The following is a 17,507-nucleotide window of genomic DNA, read 5'->3' on the forward strand; positions in this document are numbered from 1 at the left end:
GTCCAGCTCAAGGTTGAGCCGAACCACTCCCCACCCACCCCCAGTGGACTTGGAACCGGGTCAGGGGTTCTAATGTCCAAAACCAATTTTTTTAACACCACCTTCGGGGGGGCACTGTAATGACCAGGCCCCTCTCCCCACCCCGCTGGCCTCCCTGTCTCAATATTTATTTATTTAGTTAGTTAGTTAGTTAGTTAGTTAGTTATTACATTTATATCCAGCTCTTCCTCTGAGGGGCTCAGAGTGGTGTACATGGTTATTTTTATCCTCACAACAACCCTGTGAGTTAGGTTAGGCTGAGAGATACATCAAAATGGTTCAGGCCATTTTTGGCCCATTCTGGGACTCTCTGGTGGTGACCATTGTGGAAGCCACCGTGCATACGCACTGGTCGCACAGATGGCCAGCGCACATGCGCGGTGGCCTCCAAAATGGCAGCCACCAGTGCAGAGAGGCCCAGAATGGGTAAAAAGACCGGCGGGGGCAGCCGGTGGCAAGGGCGCAGAAGAACCCACACACACAGCAGTGCCCCCCGGAGGCAGTGAATTTTTATTATTATTATTACGTTAGAACCCCTGAACCAGCTTGAATTTGAGCTGAGCCAGGGAGTGGTGTCTGTTCGCCGGTGCGGCGGGGACGCAACTGAACATACCCGGTTCTGTTCAAGTCTGTTTTGGACTCAAACCAAACCAGGCAAACCAGTTTTGTACACAACCCTACTCTGCATTTTTGTAAAGGCTTCTAGGAACATCCTTTATTTTGTGTGGTGAGGACGTCAGAAGCCCTGCCCAGTTTGCTGAGCCCTGCCCAGTTTGCTGCTTTGGCCCAGCTATCTCCAGTCCTTAGCTCATCGCTAAGTCCCCTTCTGGAATGAGGCTGCAGGGCTGGCATGGGTTCAGGAGAATGGAGCAGCTGGGGTGCAGTTACAGGTTCAGGAGAATGGAGCAGCTGGGGTGCAGTTACAGGAAGTCAGACATGACTCACTGCCTGGACTGGAGATAGCTGGACCAAAGCAGCAAACTGGGCAGGGCTGAAGAGCAGTGTTCCCTTTAACACAAGGCTGCACAACTTCGGCCCTCCTGCACATGTTGACCTACAACTCCCATAATCCCTGGCTATTAGCCACTGTGGCTGGGGATTATGGGGGTTGTAGTCCAAAAACAGCTGAAGGGCCTAAACTGAGCAGGTCTGCTCTAACAGGTATTCCCAGATGTTGTTAACTATAACTTCCAGCATCCCCACCTGCAATAGCCTTTGCTTGGGGATTATGGGAGTGGTAGTCAATAATGGCACAGCAGGAAATGACTTGACTAGCAAGCCGGAGGCCGCTGGGTCAAATCCCCGCTGGTATACACCTATATCGGGCAGCAGCGATATAGGGAGATGTTGAAAGGCATCATTTCATACTGCACAGGAGATGGCAATGGTAAACCCTTCCTGTATTCTACCAAAGACAACCACAGGCCTCTGTGGGCGCCAGAAGTCGACACCGACCCGACGTCACACTTTACCTTTAGTCGATAACATCTGGGAATCCCTGTTAGAGGGAGCTTTGCTAGAGAGTCGAGGAACATTTCTGGGAAGCTGGAGACAGATCTGGGAGGTACAAGGTGGTTGGGTAGGGTCAGAACGAGCCAGATGGAACAGCAACTGACCTGTGGAGCTGCAAAGGTTTAAGTAGAAGCTAGCAGGTCTCCACACTTTACTTGACTCCTTAGAGTCCTGACACCTGGCCCAAGTTCTGTTGCCTTCTCTGAAGAATCCCTCCCTCCCGCCTCATTCCAAGCTGAGGTGTTGAGCAGCCAACCGTGTACTTCTTCAGTGCAGAGCTTGGCAGCTCTCCCTGGGACCTCGTGATGATGGCAGTCACTCTTTCCCACAGGGTGAGGGGACAGAGTCTGTGGTTCAAGTGTCCCCATTTCCTACTGGGGCTGTGCTTTCACTGGCTGCACTTGGGATGGTGCTGTGTTCTAGGGAGTCTTCCAGTTTAGGGTCCATGGTGGAGACAGCTGGGGTACCTCAGCAAGGATGTTCTTGGGGTCCCCGTCAAGAGGATCCTGGCTAACGACTTTCTTGGGATCCCCATCAAGGGGTTCCATGTCAGGACTGGCTGACGGCACCTTGGTCCTCAGGGTCCGCATTGGGAGTTACCAAACCAAAGCCCTCTCGGGCCCCTTGTCAGGGGATTTATCATCAGATTCATCATCATTGAAGGGCTCCCCAGATGGAAACCTCACACTACCTTCTTGAAACAAGAGGGCAGATAGGGGAAAGAACTAGGGATGTGTTCAAAGCATTTGGGCACTTCTATTTCCAGGTGCTGAAAAACTTCGAGCTGCCACAGCCGAATCATTTCAGCTGGGGGCAAAAGGGCACTTTAAAGGGTGGAAAGCAGGTCTTACTTGCCCCTCCCTTACACTTTCGCTGCCCCCCACCGCCCCAGAGCGGTACTGTTTGTATTTATTATTTGTTTGTTTGTTTGAATGATTTTTATACCGCCCTTCCAAAAATCGCTCAGGACGGTTTACATTTAGCAGTCGGGCTCTCTGTTTGCCCAGCTGCATTTGCTTAGAAACAGGGAGCTCCCTGTTCCCACCAGGGAATGGCATCTGAGCATGTGCAGAGGCCATCTTGAGCAGAGAGCCCAGCTGCTAAATACAAACAGCACCGTTCTGGGATGGTGAGGGCAACAAAGGTGTAGCGGAGGGGCAGGCAATACCCACCTTCCTCCCTTTAAAGTGTCCACTCTCCACTGCCCCAGATGTGCACGAAACACTACATGCATATCCCTAGAAAGAACCTGTTGGGGGTTTCCTATGTTTGAATTTGGTTTCTATCATTATCTGGGGCCGCGAACAGGATAGAAGCAGCTTGTCATGCAGTGCTAAGCACTACACCCAGCCCAAGTAAGAAGAGAACATGCTCTTGAAGCCCTGTGAATATGCACAGGCTTCCAGGAAACTTCTCATCTAGCACCTGGGAAAAGTAGGGCAGAAGCTTAGTTTGGCTGGCACAGCTCTCTGAAGGAAGTTGCTCAAGGAACCAGTAGGAGTCAGGCTTAACTCTTGCCAACCTGGAATGCAATGAGGACAGGGCAGGGAGGTGCAAAAAGTCAGTGTGTGGGCTGGGTGTGGCCCTCAGTCCATCAGTTGAGCCATCTGTGTCCTAAAGGAACATGCATATGTGTACAGTAAAATGATCCAGATATATAGATGCATGAAGCTGACCTCTACAAGCCATACAAGTTATTTATTTATTTATCTGGCACATTTCTATAGGCTCCCCATATACAGATCTCTGGGCAGTTTACAATCTGAAACACAGTAACCATCAAAACATTTAACACAATTTAAACAATTTAAAATATAGATTAAAACCTCTAAACTCAAAACTATAAATTAAAAGCCTGATTAAACAGGTAAGTTTTCAGATTTTTCTTTAAAACATCCAGAGAAGGGGAGGCACTAATTTTGTTAGGAAGCGTGTTTCAAAATTCCGGGGCAAGCCTTCAATAGGGGTGTGCACTGAACCATCCACAGCGGGTCAGTTTGAATTTGAACCAAATTCAAACCAAACCGCTGGTCCACAAACCAATTCATTAGACCTGGCCTGCAATTTGGTTCGTGCTGTCGAACCAGGCTGAACCGGGTTTGAGTGCCTTTTACAAGCAAAAGGGATCCCTAACTATAAAGAGGTTCAAGGGGCAGGCAGGGGTGGGGGGAGGGGAGAAGTCACCTTACCACCAGCTGCCTGGCTCTTCGCCAGCTCCTCCACAGCAGAGGTATATTGAAGAAAACAGGGAATGGGATGGAAGGCAGCATAAGTTTATAAAAATAGATCATGACATTTTATAATAATTAACAAAAAGATTACTGGTTTACTGGGTGAGGAAGATGTACTATGCCTAGCTCAAGAACAGTCAATCTTTCAGTATTGGTTCCCTCTCTACAAGGAGAGCCGGTCTTGTAGTCGTGAGCATGTATTGTCCCCTTTGCTAAACAGGGTCTGCCTTGGTTAGCATTTGGATGGGTGAGTACATGTGAATGCTGTAAGAGATCCCCCTTAGGGGACGGGGCCATACCTCAGTGGTAGAATATCTGCTTTGCATTTATTTTTTATTTGTTTTATTTATTTAATTGATTTTTATACCGCCCCAAACCAAAGTCTTCCTTTGATCTTCCTTACTGAATACGATCTTCCTTACTGAGTAGCTATTAGTGGGCTTGCTTGACTGACTATGAGGATGGTCTGATTTGGTATAAGGCAGTTTTCTATGTTACAATGAAATATGAAGAACGTGCTTAAAGGAACGACTGTTAAACACTTATGTCTGTGGTGTAAATATGCTCAAAATGTCTGATATATTACACTGAGCACCATTTCAAGTTTCAGCAGAAAGAGTGAAATCTGTTTAAATGTGGCTTCTCTGACTTTGATACTGTATTTACCTGAATCCAACACTAGGTTTTTTCTAAGTTCCTCTTTAAGACAACCCCCTAAATTGGGAGGTCGTCTTAAATTCAGAGCCCTGTTCTTATTGGGTACTTACAGCTATCTATCACCTGTATTAAACCTCTGTTTTTAAGGGAGTTATCTCAAATTTAGGGTCAATACAAGCAGTTGTATAAATGAGGACATTTTACCAGGAATCACTTTTTAAACCCCTGCAAAACTCTGCCATGACAAGCTACACCTCTGGAATTTTGTCTGCTATAAAACTGTTATTAGGGTTGCCAACGTCTTACCAGTTCCTGCACTTTTAATGTCAGCTGGATTGGTAGGTATCAGCCAGTCAAAACCTTCATGCCCCACACGGCTTCACCTGCTCACCACTGCTAGTCAAGCTGACATTAAAGGCATAAGAACAGGTCAGGGTAGGTTTTTGTGATCATTTGGCAGCCCTAACTGTTACAGGCCTCCTAATGCTGAAAAGATGGCCACCTTCAATAGACAGTATTTGGATTTTAGTGAAATATTACACAAACAGTCATTATTTACATGGAAAATAAAACAGACAGCTTCACTGTGGAAACACTGCTTCTATGTAGGGTTCTTCTATCTGAGGGTAGAAGTATAGATACAGTAAAGGTTTAGGGAAGTTTTGACAGAGTAGGAACTCCCTACTGGAAAAACACACAAAATCTGGAAAAAGTTGAAGTTGGAAAACACCGTGATGGTCAAACACTAGCAGCTGGAGTCCAGGATCAACTGACTCATGGTATACAGGATCTTTCTCTTGCTTGTCACAGCATCTCTGATCTGGCCTGGATATTCTCATACACTCGAACCATGTATCGTGGTTCAGAAATACCTGTAATATACATTGTCAGTGATATGAATAAGCCTATTGAAAAAACAGCCAAGGTAACCAAACACTGCATCAAAACAGCTGGAATTCTGTGACAGAATCAATTATATAAATCTTCATTTTTCTGTCAGAGTTAGTGTTAAGCAGGCAAAGCTGTGAGTCATCAGTTTCCACCTTCCCCTCCTCCTCCCCCTTTTCATGTGCATATCAGGTGCCTGTCTGGATTTAGGGAGGGTATCTGGGATATAAGAGTGTGGATTTTAAACAGTGAGACATGGAACACTGAAGTTGACATCTGTACATCGAAACAGCTGTTCTTTATTTGTAGTTTTTAAGAGAGAAGAATTTGGTGTAGATCCATTATGCATATTGTGTCACCAGTATATCAACTAATAAATGTTCACGTTTACTTATTGTGCATAACAGATTTTTCAGCTGGCTCTCAGGCAGGACAAAAAGCCCTGAGGCCACACTCTTTGTTCTTTTGAGTCCTGCTCAGCCCTCCGCAGACTTGTGAATCCTAATTTGTGGGTGGCGGCAGTGGTGGTGGTGTTGGTACACACACACACACAGACACACACGTTTTCAAGTGTTTATCTGCAGTCACAAAAGCTATACATTTGCTTCTATTTAGAAAGAGAAAATTGAGGTTCTCAGGATGTGGAGTTTTGATCCTGATGATAGATTTTATTTACTTATATTTATATCTTGCTTTTCCTCCAAGGAACCCAGAGAGATACACATGATTATGTTTCTCTTCACAGTCACCATGAGAAGTAGGTTAGGCTGAGGGATGAATGACTGGCTCAGAGTCATCCAGTGAGTGTCATGACTGAATGAGGATTTGAACTCAGGTCTCAGACCTAGTCCAACTGTCTAACCATTACACCACACTGGCCTCATTTTGCACATGTGTAGTGTAATCACAGTACACGCAGAGTCATGAGCACCAAACAGTCTCAGTTCCCAGATATCCCCATGATACCTTGGACCCCATCCTCTTCACCTGGTGTCCCAAGCACCTGACCCCCTACTGCTGCTTGCTCTTTGGTAGGGTTGCCATATTAAAACTTGGGTAGGGTTGCCTAATTGGCATATCATGCAAATTTTGCAAATAATTGGCATGGTATGCAAATTAACTGATGCACTGTCCCATTGACTTGTGTCTGCTCTGAACATCTATCACCAACAGTTGGGAAAGATCTTTTTATAGGACCATTTCATGCAGCATTAAACATCCAGACTATATATCCCAACACTTTGTAATACATCCATTCTGGTTTTAATCTTAGCCCCCTTCAGACATTATAGAGGACTATAACACTTACAGAGGGAAAGCAGGGAGGAAATCCCACCCCACCTCTGTCAATCACGCCCTTGCGCCCAATGAACATGCTTATGCTGCTATTTGTCTAAGGGGGTAGCACCTTAAGAACATTCAACAGCGATTCCGTGTGCTAGATTGAGGTTGCAGTTCATGGAAATGCCACTGAACACACAGACAGTGCTGCTTCCTTTAAACAAAGAGCGCCATAAGCCATAAGCGAGTTGTCACATGCGTGACAGTGGTGGTGGGGGACTTCCTCTCCGCTTTCCCTCTTGTAAGCGTGAGCGCGGCAGCCCTCTGTAACGTCTGAAGAGGGCTCTTGTGTAATTAGCTGTGTGCAGTGCTGTCATGGATCTCTCACCAACTACAGACTGCCACCCCATTCCATTTTCCAATACCTAAATATAAGGGTGTGCACAGAACCAGGCGGGGAAGTTTGAAGGCAGGGAGGGGGGTAACTTTAAGGGTGGGGAGGGTGCATTTACCCCTCCCTCTGCTCCCCCCCCCAAACGGCTCTCCATTAGTAAAGGTTCTGTCGGGGCGGCAGCATACTTCCCTGCCGCCCTGTTCCTTCTGTGGTCGGAAGTAACAGGAAGTATTGATTTAGCATACTTTAATGCAGCCCATCAATACAACTGAAGACGCCTACATAAAAATAATTCCCAACAGCAGAACTCAAGAACATGGATTATGAGCCCCTATTTAAGTACTCTTAAGTCGGCTTAATACTTTCTCTTTATGCTGAAGGGAATGCAGAGGCTATGAGCAAATTCTCTGACCTTTCTCCTGTCCGGCATCACCAGAGTCTGGAAAAGAGCAGAAGGGAAGGGAGAATTCATGGTGGCTTGCAGCAAAATAAGAAAACACAATAATATGAAAATATGAAAAATACATGAAGTAAACTATACTAAGTCTGACATAATATTAATAGATTACACTAAGTTTGACATAATATTAATAGCAGCCAGAGGCATAGCTTGAGGAGAGGGGTCCCATGTTCACCCCTCTCCCCAGCGGCCCTTCAGAGTGAGGGAGATAATGAAGAAAATGGGGAGGAGTGGAGCTGGGGGCCCCCTTAAGAGCTCCCCCCCCCCTTGGTTCTTTGAACCCATCTGCTCAATTATAGCTACACCCCTGATAGCAGCAACAGGGGGGGAAATGCACTGAGCTTTTTAGTTAAGGTTGCAATCCTATAAACACTTACCTGGGAGAAAGTCTCATTAAAACCAATGGAGTTTATTCCTGAGCAGGCGTACAGAGGAAGTTAGGCAGCTGTGGGAAAACCCTATGCAGTGCATCTTACTGCTGGAAAACTCACAAGTCCAAGAATTCTGTCCTCACCTGCTTTGGCTCACTAGACCCTTATCCCAGGCAACCCAGAATTCCTTGCTCCCAGGTGCACCATTAACCTATCAGATCCCCACTTTCCTCTCAGAGAATTAAGGAGCCCCAGGTTCTAGTCTATAATTGGGAAACCTACCTTCATGCCCCCCACAGCATGAAGATGTTGGGAGACCTACCTTTGTTGGGCTTCTCTTGAGGTTTCTGGCTGCAGGGAGAAATGGTAAAAATCAGTCCAAAAGCACAAAAAGATGCAGATATCATGCCCATTGATCTCCACTGAAGCAATGCACAACTCGAGTCTCCAAGCTTCTGAGGATGGGTCAAAGTACAAATATATAAGAAAGAAGAAAATTGCTGTTTATCCTTTTGCTTTGTGCACAAAAAGCGTGATCAAGATCAGGGACTTGTATGTATCTGCTACCACCTGCTGGTTGTACTGCTTAACTGGATAATCAGTCTTATGTTGGAGCCAGCTTCCCAGGGTGCTTTCCAGACTAGCTGCTCATTAGCAGCAAAATGGCTCCATTTGGACAAGTCGCATTCGGAATGAAAACAGCAGGGGGGGGGCAGTCTCGCAACAACTAACAACCCAACAAAACAGCAACTTAGCTCCATTTCACAGCAATAAAATTTGAAACAAAGCACTGGAAATGTGAATGGTACCCTGCTGTCCATGTGGGGACTGTGGTGTCAGGATGCAGGAAGTGTGGAAGCACTCTTCCGAAATGCTCCCCAACCCCATTGCAGGGTCTAGTCTGGAAAGCGCCCAGGAAAGAAGCAAGGGTTGTATCAAAATGGGAATGTAATTCAGATTTCTTCCAATGGGAGATGTTGGGGGGCATCTAGATGATGTTTAAACATGTCACATAACTTCTTAGCCCCATCTGCTGGTAATCTGGGGGTAAGTCTTGTCTGGCCATCCCTGGCTAGCCACTAGCCAACAGGCACCCTGCACAGCTGGCTTCCCCCTACATCAAACTGACTGCACTACAAACATGCAAAACTGTTTTTTCAGAGTTCAGGGCACAAAAAGATATATTTGTATTGAACACAGTGAAGGCATTTTCAACACAGTCATTTCACTCTAAAAATGTTACACACTGAAGCTATTCACACATGCGTGCAAAACCCTAAGGAAGCCCAGCTCGGTTTTGCACACATGTGTACTGCCTGGATTGGTCTTGATCCCGGCGGCACCATGGTGGCAAACCCGCCTATGAAGCCAACCTGTTAAATGATGTCAGGAGAGCGATCAGATGGTGGAAAGCAGACAGTGAGGATCCCGGCCAGCTCCAGGGAGGGAGGATCCATTATTGGAGCTCCGGGGGGAGGCGACGTGGGGTGATGCGACCTGGCATCCGACCCTCAGAGCTACCAGCAACAGCCGGTGATTGTCTGGGCGAGCGATCCGCCAGCCCAAAGGAAGGAACCTACTCGTCTGTGGAGAGGTAAGTTTTTAAAGGCTTCCTTCCCACTAACACTCTTGCTCAATTAGGGCTCAATCTGTCTTCACCCTAATTGAGAATAAGCGGAACATAGGAAGCTGCCAAATACTGAGTCAGACCTTTAGTCCACCTAGCTCATATTGCCTACACAGACTGGCAGTGGCTTTCTAAAGTTTCAAGCAGGAGTCTCTCCCAGCCCTACCTGGAGATGCCAGGGAGTGAATCTGGGGCTTCTGCATACAAAGCAGATGCAGGGGCGTAACAAGGCTGGAGTGGGCCCAGAGACAAAATTTTAAAATGGGCCCCTCACTGATACACACACACACACACACTTCACAATATATAGTCATGTGACTTGCCTCTGGGGGGCCCCTCGAGGTGTGGGGGGCCCCCAGGCAGCCACCTCCCCTTGCCTAATGGTAGTTACGCCCCTGCTAGAGAAAGACCTGCTGTTCTGGTCGCTCCAGGTCTTAACACACACCAATTTCGGAGGATGAATACAACTGAAGGAAGCCCGGGCAGGTGTGCGGCTGGGGGAGTCAGTCATGTGACCTGCCTCTGGGGGCCCCCAAGGCAGTGGGCCCCCAGACAACTGTCTCCCCTTGCCCGATTATAGTTACGCCCCTGAGCAGATGCTCTACTAATGAGCTACAGCCTCGTCTTCATAGACAGTGTGACCAGAATCTGTAATATAAAGCTGCTTGGGGCCTCACTGACTGACTGATATGAAACTCCCAGGCCAAACCATGAAAGAAAGGAACAAGCCATTTTCTCAGGCATGTTCTAGCCCTTGTCCAGTCCACACACACAAAAATAATTTTTTTAAAAATCCCAAACCCCAGAAAAATTTATTACTTTACAGAAAAATCCAGAAACATTCTCCCATTGGAAAGCATGGGAAACAGACCTCATAGAGTTAGGAAAAAACTAGAGACATGGTGAGCTAAGAAGTCAAGATGCTTGCAAATTCCAAGCCCTCACTACTCACTCACTGACTGATATGAAACTCCCAGATCAAGATATCTTATCTGCAAAAGGCTGCTCTCTCCTCCCACACATGTTAAATATTATCTGTTTGCTTCTTTTGGTTCTCAGCTTCTGTATTTAAGTGCCTTCAACTGGCATGCTAAATCGAGCACTGCGGATGGTGTATTACACCAAAATGTTTGCTCGGTTTTGTTTTAGCTTACATGTTTTGTGGAAAGTTATTTTAATATCTCTTAATATCTTTTATGCATTAAAGAGGTCATTTGAACTTTGTCTTTGGAGCAGTGTAATTCATATTTCATCACTGGTATATCGTCTTATTTGACATATTTGTATACCGCCCCGGACTTGCGTCTCTGAGCAGTTTACCGTGAAATAACCAGAACGAAAACAATAAGTAAAACATTAAGCGTTAAAACAATAAAACATTGACAAATTCTGTAAATCTAATTAAAAGCCTGGATGAATTAATGTGTCTTAACAGCCCTTTTAAATGCTGTCAGTGATGTAGAGGCTCTTATTTCAGCAGGGAGTGCATTTCAAAGCCTCGGGGTGACAATGGGGCGACAACTGTCCCTCAGTAGCCGCCAGATGAGCTGGTGGCAACTGCAGATGGGCCTTCCTGGATTACCTCAATAGGAGGTGAGGCTCATAATGGAGAAGGCATGCTTTTAGATAGGCATATGCACAAACCTGTTTGGAGGTCTTTTAAGGGCCTCCGAATAGATTCAAACATCCAGCTGTTCAGCCGGTTCGAAGGCGGGGAGGGGGTTGACTTTAAGGGTGGAGGAGGGTGCACTTACCTCTCCCACCTCTTTCCCCCTGTTGGCTCTCTGTTAGCAAAGGGTCCATCGGGGCAGCAGCATACTTCCCTGCCACCCCGTTCCCTCTTTGGCCAAAAGTACCAGGAAGTACCAAGCATGTATGTGCACACTGGGTGCATGCATGTGCACATAGCACTCACATGCATGCATGCTGGGCGTACAAGCAAGCGAGTGTGACATGCGCACGCATGTGCCCGGCGTGCACACGTACCCGGTGCACACAAGGCAGGGAGGTATGCTGCTGCCCTGACGGAGCCTTTGCTAACAGAGAGCGAGTGGGGGGGGAGCAGAGGGAGGGGTAAGTGCACCCTCCTCCGTCCTTAAAGTCAATCCCGCCCGCCCAGTTCTGTGCACAGACTGGTAGCCAGTGTGGTTCTTTTAATATAGGTGTAATATAATCTCTTTAAGAAGACCTAGAAACCAACCTGGCTGCCGCATTTTGCACCAGTTGCAGTTTCTGGCTTATGTACAAAGGCAGCCCCATACAGAGCGCATTGTGATAGTCAAGTCTGGAGGTTACTGGCATATGCGCTACTGTTCTGAGATCGTTTACCTCCAGAAATGGATGCAGCTGCTGTATCAGCCAACAATATTTATAAAATATAGAAGCAGACAAAACCCAGTTGAGAAGGTGAGACATAAAATTTCAAACATAATTTAGTACAGATATAAGGTTTATCTTTTGAAGAATGTACTGGACAATGATGGTTGTTTAATGGTTTATGGGAGGAGTTCTCAAAATGTGTTCCTTAGACTTTGTTGGATTACAACTCTCATCATCCCCAGCGACAAAAGTATTTGGCCATTGTGGCTGGGATTGATGGGAGTTGTAGTCCAACAACATCTGGGGACTCAAATTTGCGAACCCCTGGTTTATGGTAAGTGATCGTAGATGCCTTTGTGGGTATGTTGGTAATTTTAGGTAGAATTTTTTTAAAAATAATTTCTAAGTGAATCCGTAGCAGCACTGGCAGGGGGTGGGGGATGAAGGAGGCACAGAACAGGCAAAACACATTTCTGAGTGGGCAAGCGGCACCTCACATGTTAGATTTCTGAAACAGAAATAAGGGTCAGATAAACTACTTGTCTGAGGGGATGCTTGCCCACCCTTCTCCCTGCCCCAGAGCCACCCTTGGTGTCAACTGTATTTTTATGCATACAAAATTATGAGGCTGCTCTCACGACCAGCCTAACCCAGCCTGGGACAGCCCAGGTGGGGTTAGGCTGGTCATGAGAAGCACCGGGATCCTCATTGATCCCTCCTCTGCCAGCTCACCGAACCCGTTAACAAAACTTGGCTTGCACCCTTAACCCGGCTACTGGATATTGTGTGTCTCTTGGGGCTGCATGCAGCGCTAGGAGACACAGAAACAGGGGAATCCCCCAATGCAACGCACGTGTCCAGGGGCATAGCAAGGTTGGAAAGGGCCCAGAGACAAGTTTTTAAAATGCTTCCCCTCACTGAAGTAAATATATATACATGCCACAAGGTTTTGTAAATTGTGGACGATGCAAGTCATTTAATTTTACTAGAGAAAGACATGCTGTTCTGGTAGCTCCAGGTCTTAACACTCACATCAATTTTGGAGGATGAATACAACTGAAGGAAGCCTGGGTGGGGGTGCGCAGCTGGGGGAGTCAGTCATGTGACTTGCCTCTCCCCCCCCCGCAAGGCAGTGGGCCCCCAGACAACTGTCTTCCCTTGCCCTATTATAGTTATGCCCCTGCACGTGTCACATGTTGGATTGTGGGATGTGGGCAGCCAGAACAAATGAGTCCCAGTCGGAGATCCCTCCGTGCTCCTTAGTGGAGCATGGAACATGTAGGTGCGTGGGAGGCACAGCAGAGACTGACTGCTTTGTCTTCTGGGGGGGAAATACATGTCTTCTGGGGGGAATGGCCTTGCCCTCCCCACCCACCCATGGCAATCATGAGAATTGCCTCTATGAGTATATACATATTCTCATAATTATAAGATTGAGTACTGCCTACTCCAATTGGCAACAGTTCTCAGTCGGAGGTTTGCTCACCCTTGATGCTCATAAAACTGGGAGGGGCTGAACCTTCACCAATCCCCAATCATGCAAACAGGATTTACCTGCAACTCCTTCTCCACATCACCACTGCCAGAACAAGTATGATTAATAACAGCACTGCGACACAAACAGCCAGTGGGATACAGAAGTCCTGATTCCCTCTGCTTTCTTGGCATGAGCTTTGATTATGGCACGCTGACAAGCAATCTTTTGCTGTTCCTGCATATGAAGGGAAAGTGGGGAAGAAAGCCATGAAACCCTGGCTCCAGCATCTCCCCAACATGCTAAACTAAGCCATTTCCATCTTTTGGTTTCAAATATTCTGATGCAGGAGCAAGACCAAAGGACAAAGCCCAAGGCAAGTTAGGTGGGAAGCTAACAGCAAATGCGTTCTGTTCACTCTTTGGGCTGCGATCAGCAGGCAATAGGCTTGTTCACACACTCATCTGAATCTAGGTTTAATGTGGGTTACCAACATTGAAATGATTGTGAATGAATGAATACTTTAGTATGGTCTTTGACCCAACAACACAAAAACAACACAAAATATTGTATAAAGAGTACAAACATAATAGCAGAATCTTCATAGGACCATTAAGTATAACTTAAACCATCTCAGACCTAACTTTACATGCAGCCTCATAGAATTTGGCCAAACAAAGTGTTATGAGTGCACAGCAATCAGCTAAAAGGAAAGAAGTGTATTCCTCATCTGTTCTATAAGGCATATTAAGAACATAAGAAAATCCTTGCTGGATCAGGCACAAGGCCCATCTAGTCCAGCATCCTGTTTCACACACTGGCCCACCAGATGCCTCTGGGGAGCCCGCAGGCAAGAGCTACATGCCTGCCCCCTCTCCTGCTGTTGCTCCCCTGCAACTGCTATTGAGAGGCATCATGCCTCTGAGGCTGGAGATGGCCCACAGCCAGGGGCGTAGCAAGGTTGGAGTGGGCCCAGAGACAAGATTTTAAAATGGGGCCCCCCCACTCAAAGTCCAGGGCCTCCGCACACCCCAGGCCCCCAAGGATTTAAGTCTGATATTCCAAAATAAGTATGCTGCCTGGAAATACATTTCACTGAATACACACACGCACACCTCACAATATATAGTGATATACATTGAGTACTATACATTTGTTTTACTTTTAATGCCTAGAACACACTAGAAAGATGAATGATTAAAATGGGCCCCTCGCTGCAGATTAGCCAAGGAGACTTTCAACCATGCAGGGTGAGCCTATGTTTGTTTTCTCAGAATTCTGAACAAATTCAGTCAAGTTCGATTCCAGGAGGTTTTTCACAGGAGGCTTTTAAAGCCCTTTAAGACACATCTCCTCTGGAATGGAGGTGCTGCATTCACATGTTGGCCAGATTTACCCTGAAGTCCCTGCAAGTTATTGGGGAGCAGTTCACACACAAGAAAAATAAAATAAAATAAAAGCAGAAGACATGCTTCACAGTTCTCACTCAGACCTTCTGGGTTGCAAAACAACTTGAACATAAGTGCATTTATAAATGAATGAATAAAATAAATATAATACTGTTTCTTCCAGAAGTTTTTGTAATTTTCTGCCATGAAACAAGCCACTTATAGGACTTTTTAGATAGTTTTTTTTAAGCCAGCAAATTTTCCAAGCTGTTTAAAAATAAATATTCAGAGACTTCTCAGTCCCTCCCCCCCCATATCAAAGCCCTATGGCAAGCAGATCCCTATATATCCGGGTGGGGGGGTGGGGAAGGTAACCACAAAAAGGAGTTCACACTACCTGGCAGCAGGGGGTCTTCTGCAGCAGAGAACAGTGGAGGCCTCTCTGGCTGCCTCCTCCTTCCTGGCTGGCTTGGGCCCTACTCGAGTTCAGGCTTCACAGAGGCCTACACCAGACCTCCGTCGAAGCCCCGCCCACCCGCCGATCAGCTGAGAGGCGGGAGAAAAGGAGCTCTTTGCAGCTTGCCTGCTGCTTCGATTGCCGGCCAGGAGAACAAGCTGGAGAGACGGCGAACAGGGCAAGTGGCTGAGGGGCCTTGGGGCTGGGCAGGGGGCAATGGGGAGTCACGTGAGGTGCCTCTGGGGGGCCCCTCCAGGCAGTGGGGCCCCCAGACAACTGCCTCCCCTTGCCCTATCGTTGTTACGCGCCTGCCCACAGCTATCAGAATAGTAGCCATTGATAGACCTGTCCTCCATGAATCTGTCTAAGCCCCTTTTAAAGCCATCCAAGCTGGTGGCCATCACCACATTCCATGGCAAGGAATTCCATAGATTAATTATGCACTGCGTGAAAAAGTACTTCCGCTTGTCGGTCCTGAATTTCCAACCTTCAGTTTCATGGGGTGACCCCTGGTTCTAGTGTTGTGAGAGAGGGAGAAAAATTTCTCTCTGTCTACCCTCTCCACTCCATTCATAATTTTATACACTTTGATCATGTCTCCCCTTAGTCACCTCTTTTCCAAGGTAAAGAGCCCCAGATGCTATAGCCTAGCCTCATAAGGAAGGTGCTCCAGGCCCCAGATCAGTTTGACTGTCCTCTTCTGCACCTTTTCCAGTTCTACAATATCCTTCTTAAGATACAGCGACCAAAGCTGTATGCAGTACTCCAGATGTGGCCACACCATAGATTTGTATAAGGGCATTATAATATTAGCAGTTTTATTTTCAGTCCGCTTCCTAATGATTCCTAGCATGGAATTAGCTTTTATCACAGCTGCCATGCACTGAGACAACACTTTCAATGAGCTATCCACCACTACTCCAAGATCTCTCTCCTGGTCAGTCACCAACAGCTCAGATCCCATCAGCGTATATGTGAAGTTGGTGTTTTTTGCCCCAATGTGCATCACTTTACACTTGCTTACACTGAACCGCATTTGCCATTTTGTCGCCCAGTCTCCCAGTTTGGAGAGATCTTTTTGGAGTTCCTCACAATCTGTTGTGAATTTCACTACCCTAAATAGTTTAGTGTCATCTGTAAACTTGGCCACTTCGCTGGTCACCCCAACTTCTAGATAATTTATGAACAGGTTAAAGAGCACTGGTCCCAGTACTGATCCCTGGGGGAACCCCACTTCCTACCTACCTCCATTGTGAAAACTGTCCATTTATTCCTACTCTGTTTCCTGTCCTTCAACCAGTTACCGATCCACACATGAACCTGTCCCCCTCAGTGATCTTTTGGAGTTCTTTGAGAGTGTCAACAGGGATGTGGATAAAGGTGATCCAGTTGACAGAGTATTCTTGGCTTTCCAAAAAGCTTTTGATAAAGTTCCCCACCAAAGGCTCTTGAGTAAACTTAGGGGAACTCTATCAAAAGCTTTTTGGAAAGCCAAGCATACTATGTCAACTGGATCACCTTTATCCACATCCCTGTTGACATTCTCAAATAACTCCAAAAGATCACTGAGGGGGACAGGTTCATGTGTGGATCAGTAACTGGTTGAAGGACAGGAACTTGATAAAGTTCCCCACCAAAGGCTCTTGAGTAAACTTAGGGGAACTTTATCAAAAGCTTTTTGGAAAGCCAAGAATACTATGTCAAATGGATCACCTTTATCCACATGCCTGTTGACACTCGCAAAGAACTCCAAAAGAACAGTGAGGCAAGACTTTCCCTTGCAGAAGTCATGCTGGTTCTCCTTCATCAAGGCCTGTTCTTCTATTATAGAAGAGGAGGAGAATTGAGAGGAGAAATGAGAGAAATACAAATAAGCCAGCTTGGTGTAGTGGTTAGAGTGCTGGACTAGGACAGGGGAGACCCATGTTCAAATCCCCATTCAGCCATGATACTTGCTGGGTGACTCTGGGCCAGTCACTTCTCTCTCAGCCTAACCTACTTCACAGGGTTGTTGTGAGGAGCAACTTAACGATGTACTCCTGATTTTGATGACTGTGTGAATGAGGTCATTACCTGTCAAACTGAAGGTGATCTCCATTTTCTCAAAGCAACACTTCACCCTCCTTTCACTGGTACGCCTCCGTTCTTCATCTCTCGAGACCTCTTTTTTCAAGCAGATGTGGAATAGAGATGCCCTTTCCACTTTGAAGATGTTGTAGCCTCCCTTCTCATCTCTCTCCAGGAGTTTCTCTTTGCCTTCCCACCAGCTGGCCTTTCCCGGGACTGATGTTTTGACTGGGACGAAGCAGCTCAGAAGGTAGCATACAATATCAGCCCCATGGATCTCTATCACTTGCTTGGTTCCTAGAGAAGAGAGAAACATCCCCTCTGCAAAGGCCCAGAAACAGC

At 46.6% G+C, this 17,507-nt stretch overlaps 1 protein-coding gene across 5 annotated transcripts in view; it reads right to left on the reverse strand.

Moving 5' to 3' along the window:
* Positions 1-3,234: 3,234 nt before the first annotated feature.
* The window catches only part of LY6G6F (lymphocyte antigen 6 family member G6F), a 29,617-nt gene continuing 15,344 nt past the window's right edge, over positions 3,235-17,507 (reverse strand). For 2 of the 5 annotated variants that reach the window (XM_053288292.1, XM_053288293.1), the window contains exons 3-7: positions 17,172-17,462; positions 13,334-13,490; positions 8,156-8,184; positions 7,415-7,479; positions 3,235-5,311 (exon numbers count right to left, since the gene is read on the reverse strand). In XM_053288292.1, coding sequence (XP_053144267.1) covers positions 5,021-5,311; positions 7,415-7,479; positions 8,156-8,184; positions 13,334-13,490; positions 17,172-17,462 — 833 coding nt within the window. In that variant the 3' untranslated portion in view covers positions 3,235-5,020. Of the gene's footprint in view, positions 5,312-7,414; positions 7,480-8,155; positions 8,289-13,333; positions 13,491-17,171; positions 17,463-17,507 lie in introns of all 5 variants that reach the window. The other 3 variants (XM_053288294.1, XR_008314554.1, XR_008314555.1) reach the window with 3 other exon arrangements.

Source organism: Hemicordylus capensis, chromosome 2 (assembly GCF_027244095.1).
Source record: "Hemicordylus capensis ecotype Gifberg chromosome 2, rHemCap1.1.pri, whole genome shotgun sequence".
NCBI lineage: Eukaryota > Metazoa > Chordata > Lepidosauria > Squamata > Cordylidae > Hemicordylus > Hemicordylus capensis.